The following is a 23,110-nucleotide window of genomic DNA, read 5'->3' on the forward strand; positions in this document are numbered from 1 at the left end:
AGTTTATTAACTTGCTGTGTACAGCTAAGCAAGTTATTTCATTCATCGAAATCTTAATTTCTTCCTCTGCTAAGTGGTTTCTAAATTTCTTCCCAACTTTCCAAGGTACCTGATTCTAGGATGCGCAAGTGAGGAATATTTTTCAAGACCAAACAATGGTGATATGGAACAGTTTAACTATCTATGATTATTCACCATGCTGCTGTTAAATGTCATTTTGTACCTTTCTTTGTATTTTCAGTCTTGGCTGAATATTTATCATTGACTCCTGAATCACTTAAAGTCTTCACCAATTCTGCATGTCAGTGTTTGCAGTTACAATGGAATGTCCACGGACTTCCTTATCATCAGGAATTGAAAATGGTATTTCAGATGGAGATCAGTAGAATTAGACCATCCAATGTCATCTGGGTGGTAAGTATTTTTCTTGGGGGCTCAATATTTTTAATATCCTTCCATGATTTATCCTTATAACATCTACAAAGTCTGCAAACACAATAACAGCTCCAGTTTTTCTAAACAGTTGCATTTCTGTGTTTTTGGTTCAGAGAATATCCAGGACAAAGTAACAATGGCCACTTTGGTTTGATGGGATGTTTTATGAAAACAGATTATTTTCCCAGTTCTGTTCTTTCCTGTAAGAAGGCTATTAGGCCCATTCTTGTGAGTACTAGATTCCTAAGATCCATGAAGATCATTCATCTCTCTTCCCTTTTTTCTTCTCTGTCCACCACAGATTTTCATGAATGTTTTATTTTGGTAACATTTTTCTTGCCAGTGTGGCTTCCTGTCACTTCCTGTCACTTTCGTTACCATGTTGAAATGCAAGGAAAAGTAAGTTAGCAGTGCTTCATGTTCGAGCCAGCAAAGAGGTTCTCCATGGGCCCAGTTGGAAAATAACTTAGTGTTCTTTGTCTCCTTCCGTGTGGATTTTCTACCAAAAAAATTAAGTTAAGAAAATCTTAATTTCACTCCTTTTCTCTTTGGATTATTTGGAGTAGATTTTCACTCATCGTGGTTCAAATTAGGATCATGTCTGTTGTGCCTGACACTTCTAGTGCCTTGGGACACATGGGTGGTTTCTTCCCAGTACCATTTCTGCTCTGGGAAACCTTAATAACAGAAGGGTCTGCTATTATCATGGGAGGTTTAAGGACAGTGGGATGTTCTCTTGTTGAAGCAACCTGAGATTTTCCCTGGAAGCACAAGACTGCTTCGGACCTTCCTTAGCCCAGTAGAGGTCCACCTTCTCTCAGGCAGAGGAAACCTTGGGTGCAGGGATCCAGGATGTTAGTTCCTTTAGTAAAGCCCAGAGGTTACCACTGCTTCAGCTGCTTTCTTTCTCCATTATTGTATTTGACATCCAAGCAAGTAGCCTATGATAAGTAAAATCCTCACAGGACTCATACCCCGTCTATAACCGACCACTCCAAAGTCAATTTCCTCCAATGAGAGTTGTTTAGTATGCTGATTTAAACAATGGTAATGCTGTGTAGCTGTCCACTTCCACCATCAGCTCACCTTCCCACCACTCCCCTCACATTCAAGTCTGTTTTTTTTTTTGTGTGTGTGTGTGTGTGTGTGGTTTTAATGGATAAACTGGTTGTTGATTTGGGCTGGAAAAACATTGAACAAGGGTCTTATTTAGGCTAAAAATGGTCCAAGAAAAAGAAATCTGGGGGGAGTCCTGGAGGAATTTTTAAAAACTAGCCCTTATTGCTATTAACAATAATAACATTAACCATAAAGCAAGTGTATCTTTTGCTGTACTTTTCTAAAGGACAGTTCCTATCTGTTGTCATGTCAGTTGTAGTGTCAGCCAACTGGATCCCCCCTTTTTCCCCCACAGCAGTTTTTCATGTCTGTTTTCACGTTAGATTCATGCGTAGTCTCTTTGCAAGGTAGAGCAGCTTGTGGAACCAACTTCTCTAACTTATTAGGATTCAAGATCTTTAAGACAAGATTTTCCTTGTCTGTTCTGTTGTTCTCACGACACCCAGCCCAGCCTGATGACCACAGAGGAGAAAGTCACAGTCCAGAGAGATTTGCTGTGTCCCTCAAGGTGACAGAGACAGGGTGGTATCCTCATGTGTCTACCCAACAGGGGACACAGCCACATCCCCGGGCCATCAGTGGATAACAGAAGAGATGTTGCCATGAGAAGCTTTTGTCTGACTCTCTCATGCCTCAAGTTGAAGTAAGACATAGGATTCTTCCTCAGTGATAGAAGAGTTAGAAAGCCAACCAAGCGAGAGAGGCTGCCTCTGTATGGACAGTATTCTCCTCCCCTTACGGCAGATTCCACAACACAGGCCTGACAGAGCATCCTCACTCATGCTGAGAGGAGCACTGTTTCAGACCACGGTGTTCCCAAATGAGACAGAAGAAAGGCATCTTGATCCAGGTGCTTAGAGCAGGACCAGGGCCACCTCCTGGACAGTGCTGGCCATGCAGAGCCCTGCTGGCAGACTCACACATCACCCTGCCCTGGGCCAATGTTCTGCCCTTCCCTTCCAGCCAGTTGCCATGTGATTTTGTCAACAGCAGGAATAGGCAGAGTGACAGCTTACGCTGGGAAGGAGGCCCAGAGTGTGAGTCAGGGATAGAGCTCATGCTTCAGCAATGAATCAGGGACCTCAGTTAGACTTCTGTGTCAATGTGTGTCTACCCATTACTAATGGTACCCAGTGCCAAATTAAACTTGCCCCTTCAATGAATAAAAGTGGCCCAAAGGCAGGTCATTATACCCAGTCTGCCCAGTTGTCCAGTCTGGTCTTGAACTTGTGATCCTCCTGCCTCAGCCTCTCAAGTCACTGGGAATTCACACATGCATCACAACATCCAGCCATCATATTTTTTACAAATCACTGCATTGGGGCTGGGGATATAGGTCAGTGGTGGAACGCTTGCTTGGCATGTGTTTGATTCTCGGAACTGTGTTTGATTCCCAGCACTGCATATAAATAAATCAAATAAAGGTTCTTGACAATTAAAAAAAAATCACTGAATTTCTGTATCCAAGGATTGTTTTATCCTTTACTTACAAGTCTATAAAGACCACAAAGCACAAGTTGAGATGACAAACAATCCACACAAAGTCTCTTGGAGAAACAACACTGAAAATTAATGATGTAACTAAATCACTCATTACACAGTATTTATAAACTCTGGGTCCAGGTAGAGCATTGTGCAAGGTGGGGCATATCGGTGCTGAGCATGCCAGCAGAGAAAAGGGGATGAACATACAAATAGACTGTTCTAAATGTGGGGTGTGTGTGCAGGTCATTGACAGGCACCATGGGATTGGGGTTGACCTCCTGCAACTTGGATGTAGGGTTGTTTGAGCCAAAATATGAAAGAGATCTGGAAGTAATTTAGTGGGGAATATGGAGAAAGACTCTCTGGGAAAAGCTGATGGGTGGGATCAGAGGCCTTAAAGTGGGATGGTGGCTGGAGAACTGCCAGGCCTGGATTCAGGGTGCTGTGTGGGAGCTCTGACCATGTGGGGACAGGCCGGGACAGGTGGGACTGGGGCCTCACTGCACAGAGCCATGGGAGACACTCAGGTTTTGCTTCTTATCCAAGAGCAATAAAAATAAGGGCAGTGGCAAGATCTGATTTGAGTTTTTTAAAAGCCCACTCAACCGCACAGTGGAGAACAATTTAGGAGAACAGGAGAAGCAGGGGAAGTAGCTGGGAGGAGTGGGCTTCAGGGCTGGGCGAGGGACAAGAGAAGGGGCTGAATTTGAGGGAGTTGCAGGAGGTAAAATCCAGTCTGTGACTTGTTGACATTTAAAGGACTATTGTTATCATTAACATAATTCTTTAAAGTTCTTTTCTTTCTTTCTTTTTTTTCTCTCTCTTTCTTCCTATATTTGCTTTTATATTAAAAACGTATCTTACGATCTAAGAATAAAATCATTCAATAAGGTGAAATAAGCATTTAAAAAATCACAGTTTGTTACAGAGTAAAAAAGCAGTATACAATTCAGTGCCACTGAGTGGGCCAGGGTGTTTGTTCTGATTCCAGACTGTTCTGCCACAGACCTGGTTTACACTTAGCCACTTGAAAAAGGTACAGGCATAAGTGGGAGAAAGTCCCAGCTGCTGCCTCCGGGTGGTGTGTGAAATGCAGGTCACCCCAGCCTGTCCATTGATACTTATTTTCCCTTAGATATGTGGGTGCAGATGCAGATTCAGGTTCCCCAAGGAAATGCAAAGTATGTATTGCTTCTATCCCCAGCTGTGGGAGCAGAAAGCAGAAGTCATGAGAGAGGTACACTGAGAAGAACGAGTGCTTAAAGCTATGGGGTTCACAAACAATAAGGAAGCATAGTCCCTGCTGTTTCAGGACCATCCTAGAGTCACAAATCAATACCAAGACCCAAACACAATTTTCTTGAGAGCTTCAAGGAAGTGGAGGTTGGAGGAATTAAGAAGAAAGAGCAAGAAAGGTGTAACCCAGTAGTAGAATGCTTGCTTAGCATGAGCAAGGCTCTGGGTTCCATGCCCAGCACCACTGGAAAAAGAAAATCTCATCAAGGAGATAGGGCATGATCTGGAAGTCAAGAATGACACTGATTCCTAATGTAGAGGGAAGTAGGGTAAACTAAACCAGAAACACTGCATGAACAAAGAGCAAACACCGAGGTGTCAAGGAACAAAGCATATCCCAGATATGTTGGAATATGGTTCCAGAGAGAAGATGAGAGAGAGAGAGAGAGAGAGAGAGAGAGAGAGAGAGAGAGAGAGAGAGAGAGAGAGAGAGAGGGGGAGAGAGAGAGATTGGTGGATCCTGTTTGTAGACGACCTTGAATGGCAGGATAAGATGTAATGGAGCCATTGGAGCTGTTGAACTTGAGAACAGAGACGCCAATGTCTTGGAAAGATTAAGACCAAAGGCTGAGCCAAAAGACCAAGTTACAGTTCAACCTGGACAAGCTTCTCAAAGAACAGTGTAAGACATTCTATGTGATTGACATCTCTAGGAACAAAGATTCTGACAGATGAAGTTCATCTTGGGGTTATTGGTCCACACATCCACCATATCTGAAAGACAGAGAAAATCAAGGGTGACATGGAGAGCTATCTGTTGACTTCTGGAGACAATGAAACTTCTAGGGTGCCATGAAGGACTGTTCTTTCTACTGAGATTTGGCCAATATAATCTAATCCTGGTTAAAAATGAATACTTAAAAACAACTCAATGACAAAAAAAAATGACTCAATTCTCTAGTTTTCAGGAATCTTCTTTGCAGGTTCTCTAACTGGCTCTAAGAACACCTTCTGTCGCTAATCTTCTCCCCAAGACTTGAGTGACTTCTGTTTCCTCTCCACTTGCTTCACATGGTCCCCTGGAGTTGGAAAGCCACAGGGATTGAGAGCTGAGTTTTCAAGAGGCAGGAGGCCAGTTTCCCACTGCTGAAGCATCGGAGTCAGGGAGATTGACGGATTGGGGACAGACTTCATTTGTACATGTGGTGGAGTTGTAATGGGGTATAAGTTTGTGCTTTGGCATTTGAACACCAACTATTAGGAACCTTAAATATGTTTATATAATTTAACCTAGTAAGACCACCTGTAAGATTTTATCCCAAGAAAATTATTGTAGATAAAATATAAAGATGCATTACCAGAATATCCTTTACAGCATTTCAGTTGAAAAATTTAGAATTTTACTTTTACATGAAATAATATGTTATTATAAAATATGAATATCCAACAGTGGGTAATTATTAAATAAACAGTGCTTATATCCATTCAATGCCACTGAAAAATTTTCAAGAATTATCTTATTATATAGGATAAATTCTTTCTTATGTTAAAAAGAAAGAAACAATACCTAAACATCATTTTGGTAAATACTTACATTTATAAATACATAGGAAAAAACGAAGGGACATAGTCTATTATGTTAGTTGTGAGAATCTTGGTCCAGTGGCATTATGGAATACTTTCTTTATATTTTCTCCTCTTTTTCAGCTTTTCTACACTGAATATGTAATACTTTTATAATCAGGAGAAATATATGTACTATTAAGAATGACTAATAAAAAAAAGTTTGTGCTTTGGGGTAAGTCAGGTTGAGCTCTTTTTCAGAACAGGATGGCTATATGATTCCAAATATTTCCTTTACTTTCAGGGGAATTATAGCACCACAGTGAAGTGGGACCAAGTTCTGCACTGGAGCTGGGAATCTGAACTCCCTTTGGAATGTGCAACACATTTTGTAAGAATACAGAGTATGGTGGACGATGCCAAGTTCCCCAAACTGAGTATCTGGAGCAACTGGAGCTCATGGGAGGAAGTTCATGGTAAGAAGTGAGGTGGTTTTTGAGCTGGGCATAGTGGCGCATGCCTGTAATCCCAGAGGCTTGGGAGACTCAGGCAGTATGATCATGAGTTCAAAGTCAGCTTCAGCAATGGTAGGCAGTAAGCAACTCAGTGAGACCCAAAATACAAAATAGGGCTAGGGAAATGGCTCAGTTGTCAAGTGCCCCTGATTTAATCCCTGGTACAAAAAATAAATAAATAAATAAAAATAAAAAAATAAAGCTAAAGCAACATCAACAAAACCTCAGATATATGTCTCTTCACAGCAAACTTTACAACCTTGCTTTTAGTTCTAATATAAGCCAATCTTCCCACCCCGTTGTTTTAAGGTAGCAAGAATAGCATGAGTTAAGATGCAGATACACTCGACTCTGGGCCTCCCACATGGCTGCTCTCTATAGAGCTATTATGTTCACTTAAAAATGGCAATAATACAGGAGTTGGCAGTGGCACTGGTAATGTGCCATCTTTGGCAATAAAGGCAACAATGGTGGTTTTAGCGTGACAATAGGAGCCATGGTGAAAGCGTTGCCTTATATGAACCAAAGGATATTGGTTTGGTGTAGAAATTTAGACTTCTATTTTCCCCAGGAAATGAAAATAGCTAAAGCCATCTTCTGAGGGTGAGGTAGGAGGGGTTTGTCTCAAGTTCTAAATGAGATTCTAACCAAACTTTTTTGTCTTGCAGTTCAAGATTATCCTGGACCAAGTACATTGTTAGTATTTCCTAAAAATAAACTGGTAGAAGAAGGCTCCAGTATCACTATCTGTTATATTTCTGGGATTAATCACAATAACATAACCTGCTACTTGCATAATGAACTGATTCATGGAGAACAACTTGATCCAAACGCTTCTGCATTCAAGTTGAATAATGTTTCTTTTTTTAAGAGATCAGGGACAAATTTCTTTTGTGAAGTGAACCAAACAGACATTCAAAATGGCACCACTTTCTTTGTGTCAAGTAAGTGTACAAATTTTGTTTCCCCCTATTCTCATTTTCTGTGGAGTGCACTGACTCTCCTTTACCAGAAAACAAGTATAACATTTCCGTGAATGATCTTAGTTTCCTTTTGTTTCCCAAGTCTTCTAGGAGAGATTCTGAAAATGGAATTCCAAAGCAATGTTTCCAGGATTTCCTGTTGTTTCCTTTCCCATATAAACAATTTTATTCCTAGAAACTGACAGGCCTAAAAGAGAGAAAGCTCAGGTCATGACCTAGACTACTAAGGAAATAGCCGACTCTGCCTCAGCTGGAGTGGAATCAGTTATCTCAGGACCATGGAGGGAGGAGGGGGCTGCAGATCATCTGACCACAACAACACAGTCAGGGTGGTGGCCCAGAAGACGTGTGTCCAAATCGTGCCCTGGCTGGGCCTGTGCTCTTGGCCAAGTTTTCTAGTATGGGGGTGATGGTGGTTGGGGGGTTTATGACCATGGGCAGTGCCAGGCCTCAACGCACTGGTGGCATATACCAAAATTTCAACAAATGGTGGCCATTCTTGTTCTAAATTGTGGGGAAAGTTGATTCTGGGGCTATATCAGTAGAGTGGGGACATGTTGCCATTTCTGCAGGTCTCTGTGTGCCCACTCAGTGGCCTCCTGTGCTTTGTCTTAAGTGCCTCATTTTCTTGGACTGTAGGACAATATCTGTGACAGCTCTCTTCCTCCTTCTATTGTCAAAGTGGATAATTCCAGTCTCTTGGGATTATCTGTGTGCCTTAATGTGGACACTGGGAACAGCAGTGGCTCCAGCATCCGAAAGGTGCTTTGCCATTTTGGGGACACTCAGCTCCCAGCTGTTAAGTTTATCCAGGTCACAGAGTCTGACTTACTAGCATCTTCTGGGCTTTCTGTAAGTCACATCACCCAAAACGAAACACCAAACAGGCACTGGGGACACATCCTCTCAAATGGACTTGGTGCCGACCTCTTGCATAACACTGACCACCCATTACCATGATACTCCAGAAAATCACAGAAGAGGGGGCTTCGGAATGATGAGGTGCCTGTGATGTGACTTTATTGGGCTATTGATATGTGGACTTCCACTCTGAGTTTTCTTCATTGTTCTGAGTAACCCTATGGCTTCAGATCCCGACCAGAGCTTTCCATTTAATCTGTCTTTCAATAAAAGTGTTTCATTAGGTCTTTCATCTGTTTATTTTCTTTGTTCGGGTAGAAGTACTTGAGGAACCCAAGAACTTTTCTTGTGAAACTCAGGACTTCGAGACCTTGAAATGTACTTGGTATCCTGGGGTGGACACTGGCTTGGATTGGAATATACAACATTCCCAAAGCTACACTTTATTTGAATCGTAAGTTAGCTCTAGTTGTATTGACAGATTCTTCCTTGTTTGTGATGTAGGTGACAACAAGCTACACTTAGATGTTATATACAAAATGTTAGAAAGTTGATACAAATGTTTCCAAATTACCTGCCAGGGTCAGGAGAAAATCTTTAAGTGATCACAGGTGTATCGTACTCTCTACCTGAGGGGTTTCTTTTTCTTCAAAAATATGTACCATAGAAATAAGAAAAATAGTTCATAGTATATCTTTATGTGAAAGTAATCCCATCTGATGATCTGTCTCTATCTCATTTTCCAACTTTTTAAGACTACTTAAATTTAATTGATTGAGTTGCGCATGGTAGTGCACACCTATAACCCCAGCTACTCTGGAAGCCAAGGCAAGAGGATAAAAAAATGTAGCTCAGTGGTAGAGCATCCCTGGCTTAAATCACCAGTAGCACACACACAAAGCTGATTGATATTCTCCCCTCTGAATGAATCAGCAATTCATTAATACATTTAATCAAATATAGCAAATACATAGAAACGGTGTTTTCATTACTGGTATCTTAGTGAGGGATCAATGCCAATATGTGGAATATTGTTTGAAAGTCACTCCCAAGGGACAGGGAGAGACATTTGCTTTGAAAAAGGAGTAAACCCTTTAATTGTTGTTTTGTTTTGTTTTGAAGATTTTCTGGGAAAAAACAAAGTTGCAAACACAATGACTCGTGCGATTGGAAAATAACTGAAGATTCACAAGAAATGTATAATTTCACGCTCACAACAGCAAATAACTTAAGGAAGAGAAGTGTTAATATTATTTTTAACCTGAGTCATCGAGGTGAGAATAGATTTGTTACAGCAACTGTGGCCACCAACATACCTGACTTTACGATTGAGTAAATGTGATGTAGGGTTTTTGCCTAATACACAGCCTAAGTGAAAGTTATAATTTATACCCGCTGTTCATGCCACACTTACCCTTGAAGATGCATGCACCCCTATTGTTCATTTGGATAATGTTTTAAGCACCTAGTAGCTTACTAACCAACTTAAAAACCAGGACTCTGACATAAACTTATTTCATGATCTATTTCACTGCCTCCCTACCAGTCTCCTTCCACCAAGATTATTTTTGTTTAAATTGTGTTTGTGTGTATTCTTATTTTTTATTTAATTCTAAAAATAATTCAATTTTGTTTGGTTTTAATGTATATGAAGGATGTCAATCTGTGTGTAAGAATCTAGTAACTGCTTTTTATAGACTATTAAATGGCTAAGATTTGCTCATATTGTTGAGTGTTCCTAGTCCATCCATTTACTACAATATAGCATTCATGTAAATATACAATCTTTTATTCACTTATTTCTTTGGATGGATTTCAAGTTGTCTCCAGGTTTTTACTTTTGAGTACCATTTTAGTTAATGAGCATTTAACACACGTGTTTTAGTATACATATGCAAATGTTTTTCTTGAGTAATGTACCTAAGGATAGAATTGGCAGAGGTATAGAGTATCTGAATGTTCACCTTATATGAGATAATATCAAATTATTTCCAAAGAAATTGTCCCAATGGAACCATCTTAGGGATGCACATATCTCTTCACATTGGTTATTCTTGCTTTTCATTTTTGCCAACTGAATGGGTATAAAATAGTAGTGATGATGGTTTCAATCTACACATTCTTAGGGCTGAGTATCTCTTCCTATGTTTTGAACACATCTGCTTTCTCTTTTATAAAAATATTTATTCATGCTGTTTGTTACTTTTCTATACATTGTTTATGCTTTAATTGACAAGTTATCTGTATATTCTTGATGCTGATGCTTTTTGTTCCTATATATTACTAATATCTTCTCCAGTTTGTACCTTTTCATTATCTTATACATGCCTATTGATAGATAAAAGCTCTCAATTTTCACATAGTTATCTCAAAATATTTTAAAGAAATCCTTTCCTGTCCTTTGATCAGAAGTCTAGTCACCTATAATGCTTTACTAAGAATTTTTAAATTGTTTTTTAAATTAAATCCCTGATTTTTTTTCAATTAAATCCATGTGGAACTGATTTTTGTATATTAAATAAGGTAGAGATATAACATTGAATTTCTTAAATTTCAGATGAGTCTCAACTTAAGGTAAATTCCTTTCCTCTTCTTGGCCAAATATATCCTCATGATTCTTGGTGCTGTATTCTTCTATATAAATCTGAGAATTGAGACATCAAAGTCTATAAAAACCCTGTTGATTTTTTCATTAGTTTTATGATTAACTTACAAATGTAACCTGGATCACTCTCTTTATGTTATTACATCTTCCTATGCATGGAGATGGTATATTTTTACATTTATTTTGGCCTTTGTTAATGTCTGTACATAAGGTTTAAAAATCTTCCCCCAAATTACTTCCTGCATGGTTTTTGTGCTACGACCATGAAAACAATTTCTAAAAACAATTTAAACCGTTTTAAACATTTAATCTCCTCATTTTCTTTCCTATAATTTTGATTTTTTTTTAAATTGGGAAACCCCTCCATTTTAAAAAAATAGTTGTTTATTTTCTTTAAAATCCAGTAATTTTACTCTACTCTATCTCCCCCATCAAAGCATTATAGATATTACATATTAGATCCACCTCTCTTCTAACCTTTGCTGAATCTTCTTGGTCTATAAGTAACTATGTATTCTTAATGTTCCACCACCAGTTCTTATGCAAATGCTCATCTATTCAGTTTGGTTATTTGAAGTTCATGCTTATGGGAGCAAGAGTCCAGTGAATTCTTGAATGTCAGGCAAAGTTTGACTCTGGTCTTTGTATTTAAAAGTCAGTTTGAGTGAATACAAAATCCTTTAGCTTGCATTTTCTCCCTTGAGTGTCATAAACTGCACTTCTCCATTTTCTCCTGGCATATAGCAATGCAGACAAAAGCCGCATGGTCATGGCAATCTGTTTATTTTCCATTAGAAGCAATGTGATCTTGTTACCTAAATGCCCAAAGGATTTTTTTTCTCTTTAAAATTCAGTAATTTCATTATGGTTTGTCTTGATGTTGGCTATTCTAGGTTGATATTTTTGGTAACATGATATGTTCCTTCTGTGTGTAGCTACAAATATTTTGAAAGTATTTGAATTATAGGGTTTTGTTGTTTTTGTTGTTGTTTTGTGTTTGCTAAACTCTCTACCCATGTTGACAGGCAATAAACGTCAGGCAAAGGGTAAAGGACAGACCCTAGTCAGTCAGTTTCCTTCTTTTGGTTTTCTTTCTCAGAAATTGCTAGTTTCCACTTATTAGGCCTTCTTTTCAATCTTCAATATGTGCCACTCTCTCTTGAATTATTTTTTATCTCTTCATTTAATTTAGATTATTAAAAGTTGTCTTCTTTTACCTTCTCTCTACTCAAAGGAATGATCGGTTGTGTTCATTTGCTCTTGGGCCTTCTCCCAGTTTAGTTTTCATTTCTAATTCATTTTTAAAATTTTTGTATTTATTTCTTTTTTGAGTTGTCCCTCAGTTATGACTTTTCTAAATCTGAGTTATATTGTTCTTTAATATATTGCATCACTTTTTCCAAGTCTTTTGGTCTGTTTTGAAATTGTCTGTTATCTCACTGGCTCTTGCATTACCCATGGTTACATCCTCTTTTCCTTACAAGGTGGGGTTTGCCCATGCCCTTGCTCTCATTTCTCAATCTGCTAGAAGTTTAAGTATTTGGGATTTTTCCCCAAAAAACAAACAAACAAATTTGGCTTTAAAATATTCTTTTAATTGTATCTTTCTTTGCTAATTGAATTTCTTTTTTCTTTTTTTTTTTTAGAGAGAGAGAGAATTTTTTAATATTTATTTTTTAGTTTTCGGTGGGCACAACATCTTTATTTTATTTTTATGTGGTACTGAGGATCAAACCCAGCACCCTGCACATGCCAGGCGAGCACGCTACCGCTTGAGCCACATCCCCAGCCCAGCTAATTGAATTTCTGCTTTTATTTTCAGTATCTGTTTTCTTTTGCTTCCTTGGATTTATTCTGATGTTCTTTTTATTTTCGTAAGTTGGATACTGGTTCACAAATACAATGCTTAAAGACATAAATCTCCATTGAAATATCAATTTTATCGTCTAAAATAATCCAGTAAATGTTGGCACTGGAATTCCTTTATTATAATGAGCTATATATGATACCGTCTATAATCCATGAATTATGTGTTTTAAATTTTACTAATAGAAGAATGTTTGTCTCTTCATTATTAATTTCTAACATATTTCACTGTGGTCAGTAAAGCTGTCTATGTAATGCAGGTTCATTGAACTGTTGAGCTTTGTTTTGTGGTCTTATACCTTGCCGTCAGCATATGGTCTGTGGATTGAAGTGTCTGTCACCTGGGATCTTTGTGGAAGTGCAGAATTTCAGGCATCAATCTAGCATGCATGAATTATAATTATTCTGTGGATCTATGAGATGTGTTAGTTGTGTTGTTCAGATCTTTTATATCCTTGAGTTTTGCTAATCAGTCTACCAATGATTGGGAAGTATTTACTAAAATTACCCACTGTTTATAGAATCATTTCTCCTTATAATAACGGTAAATTTTGTCTTAAGAATTTTGAGGATATTATAAAACTTATATTTTAAAATTGCTATACCATTTGTATGAGACTTCCTATATCTTTAAAAAATATTTATGTTGCTTATTTAAAGTTCTCAGTCTATTTGTTCTAATACCACTTGTCATGCTTTAGATCTGGAATGTCCCTAAAAGTCTCATATTTTGAAGGTATGGTCCCCAAAGAAGCAATGATCAGAGGTGAGGCTTTTAGGAAACAAATAGATCATGAGGGTTTTAAGCTCCCTCAGTGGATTAATCCACTTGATGGATTAATAATTTGAATGGACCTCTGGGAGGTCATGGAAACTATAGACAGGTAGAGCGTGTCTGGAGGGAAGAAGTCACTAGGGACATGACCTTGGGGACTCTATCATCTCTCTGGATGCTCACCAACCCCTTCCCTTGGGGACTCTATCTTCCCTCTGGATGCTCACCAACCCCCTCCTTCCTGGCTGTCATGATCTGAACCACTTTTCTCTGCCATGCCCTTCTGCCACCATGTTCTGCCTCACTTCAGGTTCAAAGCAATGGAGACAGCCCACCATGGACTAAAGCCTCTGTAACCAGGAGCCAAAACGGACTGTCATCCCTTACGTTTTTTATATCAGGTATTTTAATCACAGTGATGAAAAGCTGACTAACACTGTTGACTGTGGATCAATTGGTTGTATTCCTGTTGCACAGATCTCTCATCATTTTGGCATGTGAGCCTGACTTCTCCTAAAAGTGGATGCCATGTTGTCCGGGCATACTTATCAGGGGAAGATGTAATAGCCTGGGCCAAGTCTTGTAGGCAGGTGATGAGCTGAGGATCAGGAGATAGAGGCCCTAGGAAACCAGAATTAAGCATTCCTCCCTGCACCAGACAGCCCTTCAGCTCAGGGTTTCATGCTCATCCCTCGAGTAGCAGCATCAGGAGGTTAGATCGCAGTCCACCAGCCTGGGCGTTCAGGGAAGAGGAGGGGGAAGAGACTCCGCAGATCCCTGGGCTCCATGGGTTTCCCTCAGCTGCTTTCAGTGTTCCTGCCTCCCCTAACCTTACTCCTGGGGATTCCTGCTCCAGTGGTCTGAGTTTCTGCCAGTGTGTGTGGGAGGGAGGGTGTACAGAATTCCTTCGTTTTCTCTGAATCTTCATCCAGTGTTTGGGGGAGGGAGCCATCATCCTGTCCTGGTTCAGTAATTCATTAGTAAGTCTTCTGTCCAACTATTATAGGTTGGCATTTGTAGTGGCCAGACAGGATCTATATTTGATATCATACCTGAAGGCTTTCAACTAAGGCAGAATCATCATAGCAACAATTTTGCTATGCTCTCTTAACTAGAATAAAAAACTGGCTTTTTATTGAAGATGCCAAATCAGGTTATCTTTTTAGATAGAGATGCCCAAATCCTGGTTTTATTCTTACCTCTCTAGTTCCCGCTTCTCTTCAGAGGCTTAGCCTTCTCTGCCAGACACCAATATGTGCAGTACCTCAAGTCTTGCCCATATGCTTTTTCTCTTACCTAGTGGACGATCTAACATGCTTGTGGCTTTAGTAACTTCCTGTGTACAGATGAAGTTCTCTGTCATGATCTGAACCCATGTAATTCTGCATATCTGAGTATATTCCTGACACTTCAAACATGCCTTATACCCTAAGTTTAAAAACTGAACTCATGCTATTGCTTCCTTCTCATACTTGGTTCTATTCTAGCATGTTCCATCTCTGTGAATGACGTGGCCTATAATCTGATTTTCTGTAAGTCAATTGTGGGAATCATCTTTGCACTTTTCTTTCTTTGACCACTCACATTTACTCCACCTACAATTACTATTTATTTTTTGCCTAAATATGTTTTACACCTACTCGCTTTTTTCCATCGGTACCATTACTCTTCATCCAGTCCACTACCCTGCTCACTTGAACCACAGCTACGGCTTCCTCCCAGGTCTAGAAGTATCTTAATGTTCTTCACACTTTGGCAAACTGGTCATCTCAAAACCAGATTTGATCATGTCACCCCTGCTGCCCCGCTTCAAACTCAATGAGGAATTTTTCTGATGATAAAGACAACATCACTTACTGTGACCTTGATGGTCTTACACAGAGCAGCTGCTACCTTTTCTTTTCCCTCTGCTCTCAATGTGAGGTCATGAGCCTTCTCTCTCCTGCAGGTGTCTCACAATCTCTTCTGATGTAGAATTTTTGTTTTCTTAGGATTTTTTTGGTACTGGGGATTGACCTCTGATATGCTTTACTGCTGAGCTATATCTCCAGTTCTATTTTTTTAAGGGTTTTGCTAAGTTGTTAAGGGTCTCACCAAGTTACTGAGGCTGGCCTCAAAGCTTTCTGCCTCAGCCACCCAAGTCACTGGGATTGTAAGCGTTTGCCACTACCCCCAGCCTCATGTTACCTTCTGATCTCTTGCACATCTTGTAGCTCAGCTTATTCACTAGGACACCTTGCAGTACAGAGTGACCAAAACTGAGTAAGCTTCCCTAATAAGCTCAAATGCTAATGTATGTTAAGTGGACTGGTGGTCAGAGTGCGTTTGCTTATATAGGAAACCTATAAACAAGTGAAATAATTTTAAGTATTGATAATTCCTATTGAGAAGATAAAATGCAAATCATGGTGTACAGAAGGCCCAAGATGCTGCTTCATCAGGATAGTTGGGGGAAACTTCTCTGAAGGAGTGGAGTCCTGAAGGATGAGCAGGAGGGAGCCGTCCAAGGTAAAAGCATTTTATGCAAAATAGAACAGGATTTGAAAAGGTTGTGGAATGGAAAAAGCTTGGGGGTGTTTTGAGGAGCAGTGAGGATGTCCTTATGTCTTTACTCTAAGGGAAAAAAAACAAGGAGACTGGAGTGGCAGGCAGTTATGGAACAACAGTTATGGAACTGCATGAGAACTTTGGATTGAAAGGTTTTCATCAGGAGAAAGACATGATGGCATTTATGTGTAGAAAAAAAAATCACTCCCACTGGACCATAAGGGTAGGGTAGTGGAAGGAGATGGTTAGGGGCTGTTGCAGTAATGGAGTTGGTGGAAAGAGAGCATCTTTTGAGTACAGTTTAGAATGGAATTGATAGGACTTCTGGAGGGAAATCATGTGGATTAAAAGGGAAAGAGAATTTAGGATGGACTCCGAGGATTTGGGCTTCAACAACCTGGCAAACAAGTTTTGGAAAATACCAGCCCACCACAGTTTTGTTGTTGTGGTTGTGATATCTTGCCACAGAGTCCTTGAGTTTAAACAGAGCACCTCCAGCTTCCTTCCAGGTGGTGGGAGCCAGATCTTCACCTGGTAAGGCACGGTTCCTGTTCTTTGGACAAACATTGTGGCATCAGGAATACTGCTATAGTTTACCATGGGCAGGATGAGAGGGTGGCTCTGCTCTGTGGTGCACAAGGAGGAGGGTGGCAGATCCAGTGCTTCCTGGTTGCCCACAGTGGCCATAGCTGTGGAGAGCCTGATGAAGACATTGTTCTTCCAGGCCTCTGCTGCCATCTCCTTGTGGGGAAAGCAGATGGCAGGCTTGCATCCTATTCCCCTCCCTCCTGGGGTCTTAGGTGTTTCTTATCTGGGATTGGACCTAGTTGGTATAGTTGCCCAGTCTGTCTGTCCCTACTACCTCTGGGCAGCCATAGCCCTTGTTGCCTGACCCAGATCTCCTGGCCTCAACCAGTCCAGGGAGAAAGACAATGTCCTATACAAACTTAGAATGTATGATAATGTCCATACAACTAGAAGGACTCTAACTCCTTAGTACTCCTTGGTCCTATTCTCCACCTGCTTGGGATTCCATGGGGATGGCATATTGGGGAAGTATCACCTCCACATTAGAGTTGGAGGGAAATTGTTGTAGTACTATGGTGCCTGAACCACAGACCACTCCAGGACATGTGTACTAATGGGATAAAGGAGAAATAATGACTGGGAACTCTGAGATTAGGATTTTGTAGATGTAGCCTAATAGCAGCTGCCTGGTCCACCTCCACCCCTCCATGCTCAGTGTTTCCCAGCATGTACTGCAGAGGCATATTACCTCTTTTACTAGAGTGCTTTGTGCCCATATTGCCCTAGTCAGATGAAGATGCCATCCAGTAGTAACTGTCTTGGTGGATATTTTTTCTTCAGTGTTGTGTGAGTTGGCTTAATGGCTCAATCAGCCTATAGATAACAAATGGAAAGTCTGATGAGGTTGTTTCTTGGTCAGAGTAAAGTCTCAGGGTATCCTAAAAGATGCCATCAGTTCCTCTTAAGGGTCGCTTTGGTACTACCAGGTCCACATAAGCAACACACATTTATCCCTTCTAGGCAGAAGGTGATTGCCATAGGTTTTGTCTCCACACAGTGGATTCTTTAATCACTCCATTGTATTTTATGGAGCAGATGGTGAGGCTCTTGGCAATGGCCCATGAGGTTGGTACAAAGGTATCAAGATATGGTGGTGGGGGTGGCCAGTATGGCCATTGCCACTGTGTGGAGGTTGGCTTCTTGGGAAGAACATCCATATCCAGATTCAATCAAAAGATTGCCATTCACTGGCCGAATGGCAGCTACAGCTCACATACGGTTGCTTTTAGATTACAGAGTTATCGGTATACTATGCATAGGCATGGTTTTTGACTTTGGGTTCCACATAGTTATGGGAAGAGCCAAAACAGACCTTACAGGTCACTTGGTCCTGAAAGTTAGTTGTTTACCGCACCCATGGGTCTCTTGAGTTCCCAGTGGGGCTGGATCTTAAATGTTCCAGTTTTACTCTGTTGAACCTGCTCAATTTTATTGGTGGGATTTGCATGTACCCGCATGAGAATGCACAGTTTGTGTTTTAGCTCCACAAGTAGCAACTCTGGCTATAAAATGCTAAGTCTCCCAAGAGGATTATCCAACAGCAAGTGAGGTTGGCTCACTCTGCTTGCAGTTTTCTCTTGCTACCTTCTATAATCAGGAAGTCTGGAAGTTTGGGACATCTGTGATTCCATCCGACTAGTAGACTCCAAAGGTTTGAAAAGCAATGGCCAGACCCCACCTCACTGAATGGCTTTCCAGACTTCCTATTGCCAAGATCCCATTTGAAGACAGTGGCCTTGTTGGTCACCTTGAATAAAGGGAGCAAAAGGACACCCAGGTTGGGTACATGCTGTGTCCATTACTCAAAGAAACCTATTAGCAGCTATTGGGCTTCCTTTTTATTAGTGGGTACAGTCAGGGCTAGCTATTTTTTGCTTGATTGTATCAGATATTTCTTTGGCTGTCAGCCCAAATGGCTTTGGCAATTAGCCTCCAATAATCCCTGGTTAGTCTCTAAATCCAGGAGATCTTTTTGTTCAGTGAGACTAGGCTGTTACTTGGCGACATTTCTGTGTTAGGTCCTACGTTAACAAAGTAACTACCTCTCTTCTGCTGAGTACCAGTTTTGCTTTTGAGGAATAACCCACTAGGACTCTGGCAATTTAGATGGAGGCAGAAGTGGACACAACTTCTGTTATTTCTGGAATTCTCAGCTGTGAAGGAGCTACCACTCTGGTGGAGGAAGCATTCTGTGCTACAACAAATAAAATGCCAATGTCTGTAATATACCCAGTGACCCAAGGGTCCTTCCCCACAAGCAGATAAGTATCATGGATCATTGTGTCTGTCTCCAAACCTCCCAATGTCTTCAATTTAATTTTTCCTGTAAGGGGACTGGAAGTATTGTCATGTGAGCTCTAATATCCAAGAACCTCTGAAAAGTCTGAATTTTGTACTCTTCTTTTTGATCTTGACAGGAATAGAGGGCCATTGGATCCTCATGGGGAACCCAGTAACTTTGGCCCCATCCCTAACTATGCAATTCAGTGTGAGACATGGGTCTGCAATGCCCCTTTATTAAGCAGACATGCCAATAAAGCTGCATGAGACTCCCCTGGCTTTTTTCTACATCTGTCCTTTAGATCATGAGTGCCCCTTTCTATGCAGGTTGCAGTGCTCATGTTAGCTCCCTCCCAGATGTCTTGAGGATCATTGGAGGAATTCTTATTAATTCCCTTTCAGATGCTGTGTTAGTCAGTTTTTCATCACTGTAACAAAAATACCTTACAATAACAACTTAGAGGAGGAAAACCTTATTTTGGCTCATGGTTTCAGAGACCCACTTCATGGACAACTCCCTTGCCCTGAGCCCAAGGTAAGGCAGAGAGCCTCATGGCAGAAGAGCATGGCAGAGGAGCATAGCTCTGCTCTTGGGGCCAGGAAGCAGAGAGAGAGGGATGGGAAGGGGCTGTGGGGAAGATATACCCTTCCAGGACACACCCCAGTGATCCACCTTCTGTAATCACAGCCCACCAGGCTACAGTTACCACCCACTTATTCCATTCTCAATCCAATCTTTTCACCTCTAAATGTTCTTTTATTAATGTAGGAGCTTTGGGGGGATATTTTATATCCAAACCATAACAGATGCCTGAGAGTCCATCTAAATATTTACTACCCAGGCTTTCCAGGGATGAAAGATCACATAAGTGCCTGATAGTCAGGGAATTGTGAATGGGCTTATCTATTCCCATTTTTTTCTGTCTCAATCCATGCAACACATGCTTGTGTGTATGTGTGTGTGTATGTGTGTGTATGTGTGTATGTGCGTGTGCTAGAGAGAGAAACTTATGTCCCCCTCAGTATCCTTCTTTCCTCATAAATCATTCAACTGCATGACCATCCCTTGCACCACCAGGCTGACATTTCTACCCGGGCCAGGTATGAGAGGGAATGTTACTCCTCTCACTTAGCCAATAAACCATGTTTCTGTCAGACTGTATCCTGCTCACTCATTGGTTATATACTAGTTATGTGAAGTAGATTTGTTACTTAAAGACAAGCAGAAAAAAGATAATGAGAGCCTTGGAATTCATGGCTAGTTAGTCCCCGCAGGGCTCAGGAAAGCTGCCTGGGGCAGCTGGAATATCATCTTTTGAGTTTTCTCACTTGCCTTACTGCTGCAGGACCTCAGAAAGTAGCCCGCCCTGGATTTTATACCCTGGGGACATATGAACTCACTTATCAGGACATCTTGTTTTTAGAAGGGACTGGAAGAGAGCCCACACTGTTCCAACCAGCACTCCCCCCCCCCCCAGCTTCCTTATCTCAGAATTTTATATTCCCAGAATATTCTTCCCAGAATATTCTAGTTATTCTTGATAATTATAAACAAGAACCGGCAGCGTAGGAGGTGGAGTATATGTCAGTATATGTCTTCTAGAGAATTGATCTCGTATCTTCAACTTACTATTCCACTGTTTCGTGTAAAAATGTAGGACTTCTTATTAATTCCCTCTCAGATGCTGTGTTTAGTCAGTTTTTCGTCACTCTGACAAAAATACCTTACAATAACAACTTAGAGGAGGAAAACTTTATTTTGGCTCATGGTTTCAGAGCTATCTATCTACTCCTTCATGCTATTCTACTATGGCAGAGTATAGTTATCATATGTGTTACACTTACATACAGCGGAAACCCTACCAGACAGTGTTTCACTTTTTGCTTTAACATTCATACATCAAAAAACTTAAGAGAAGAAAATAGTCTTCTATTGTATTTACCCAAATAGCTACAATTTCTGTTGTTATTCCTTCCTATCTGAAGGTGCACGTTTCCCTCTCATACCTTTACCATTCAACCTGAAGCTCTCCATTTAGCATTTCTGCATTCCATTTAGGGCAGTTCTGCTAGTAAAACATTCTTGGTCTTGCTTCTCTGAATAATGTCTATTTGCCTTCTTTCCTGAAGCTGACTGTTTCTGGGTATTGAATTCTAGGCTGAGACTTTTCTTCTGCAATTTAAAGATGTTCCACCACCTTCTGCCCTTCATGGTTTCTCATATAAAATGTGAAATCTCTTGAATGATTCTGTACATAATGTATGTTGTTTATCCAGATGCTTAATTTTTTTCTGTATCTTTGGTTTTCAAGAAAATTATTTTAGTTCTATAAAATTATTATTGGTCTAGGTGTAATTTTCCTTGAATATATCATTCTCCAAACTTCTTGAATAGGTAACTTTATGCAACTCACCAACCAACTTTGGGAGTTTTCCACCATTATTTATTCAATTATTACTTTGGACTTATCTCTTTGTTCTGTACTTCTGGTACTTTTGACATTGTTGTAACATTTTTTTTTTTAATTGGGCTGGGGATGTAGCTCAGTGGTAGAGTATATGCTTAGCATGTGTAGGGTCCTGAATTCAATCCCCAATGTGCACACATGCACACAAAAATCACTCAATTGTTTAAGGACCTTGAGACCCTTCATTTTGTTTTTTTCAGTCTTTTTTTTCTGGCCTTTGAGTTGAATAATTTCTGTTGATATATCCTCAAAACTTTCTTGAGTCTAATATGTTTAGGATAGACTTTAGTTTTACTCCATTTGTGGTTTTAATCCTGAGCTTCTTGAATCTGTAGATTTATGTCTTGCACCAAATTTAGGGAGTTTTTAGCCATTATTTACTCAACATTGCATTTTTTCTTTTCTCCTCCCCACTCTGAGTACTCTGACTAAATATTGGAGACTTGCTATTATAATCCCACATCTCCTGAGGCCTGGTTTACTTCTCAACAACTCTTTTTCTTTCCATTTGTTTGGTTGGTTCATTTCTACTGATCTACTATCAGGTTCATGGATTTATCCATGTCTTCTCTCTTTGGCTACTGTTCCTCTAAAATGAGTTTCTATGAATCTATTTTTCAGGTCTAAAATTTCCCTTTTACCTTTTACATTTTTACTCAGGCTTTCTGTTTTTCTATTTGTTTTGAGAATGTTCATGATTGCTTGATGAACAGATTATAATTGTTTAAAAGTGTTTAAACATTCCTGGCACATGCCTGGAATCCCAGTGGCTCGAGAGGCTGAGGCAGAAGAATTATGACTTCAAGCCAGCCTCAGCAATGGTGAGGCCCTAAGCAATTCAGTGAGACTTGTCTCTAAATAAGATGCAAAATAAGGGATGTGGCTCAGTGGTTGAGTGCCCGGAGTTCAATCCCTGGTAAATCCCACCCCCCAAAAAAAAAGTGTTTAGTAGAAAATTCCAACTCCTGGGTCACCTTTTTACTAGCATTGATCAGCTGTATTTTCTCCTATGAGCTGAAATTTTCTTGGTTCTTTGCATACTGGATTATTTTGGATTTTATACTGGGCATTTTGACTATTATAAGACCCCAGATGTTTAGATCCTCTGGGGATTATTGATAGTTTTTAGTTAACAGTTGACCTGGATGGGTTTGGGCTGCATTTTTAACCAGCCCAATGTCGGTTCAGTTTTCAAGGGCTTTGCAGTGGCTTAAAAATCTATTCCACCCATGTGTCTGTCTCCCAGTGACATCTGGGGAACCTAGACAGTGGTATGTTAACTAACACTCAGATTCTTTGGTATGCTGCATAAGATTAAATCTAGGCATGTACATTAGAGGTAAGCATGGGAGTTCCTCAGCAATTTCATGAAATCACATTCTCCAGCACCTTCCCTTCCATGATTTCTCTGTGCTTTCTGGTTTCCTGGAACTCTCTGTTTTGATTCTCCAGTCAGAAATCTGGGACTTTAATTAGCCCACTCTGGTACTTCCTCTTCTGTGCCTTCATCTAAGGCCAAATATTATGAGGACTGATGGAAAAAAAAGTGGAAAAAAAAAAACAGAAGCAGCAGATGAACCCCCTGCCAGTTCAACCAGTACTTCCAATTCTGGTTTCCAGGATCTTTGCTGCTATTTGCCCTTCAAATTTCTCAGAGAGCACTGTGTGAATTATGCCCACTGCATTCAGTGGGATAGACAGGACAAAGATGCTTCCTTCCTTTTTTTCACAACTGAATTTCATCCAGTCTGTTTTTTATTTTAGATATTATATTTTTCAGTCCT

General features: G+C 40.2%; 1 protein-coding gene across 1 annotated transcript in view; it reads left to right on the plus strand.

The window, feature by feature from the left end:
• Positions 1–23,110, plus strand: part of OSMR (oncostatin M receptor) — a 65,137-nt gene that overhangs the window by 22,463 nt on the left and 19,564 nt on the right. Inside the window, 5 exon segments of the mRNA XM_081310858.1 lie at positions 242–414; positions 6,143–6,314; positions 7,022–7,297; positions 8,516–8,651; positions 9,320–9,471. Of these exon segments, the coding sequence (XP_081166984.1) occupies positions 242–414; positions 6,143–6,314; positions 7,022–7,297; positions 8,516–8,651; positions 9,320–9,471 (909 nt within the window).

The sequence above is a fragment of the Spermophilus citellus genome (assembly GCF_964194105.1).
Source record: "Spermophilus citellus genome assembly, chromosome: 1".
Classification (NCBI taxonomy): domain Eukaryota; kingdom Metazoa; phylum Chordata; class Mammalia; order Rodentia; family Sciuridae; genus Spermophilus; species Spermophilus citellus.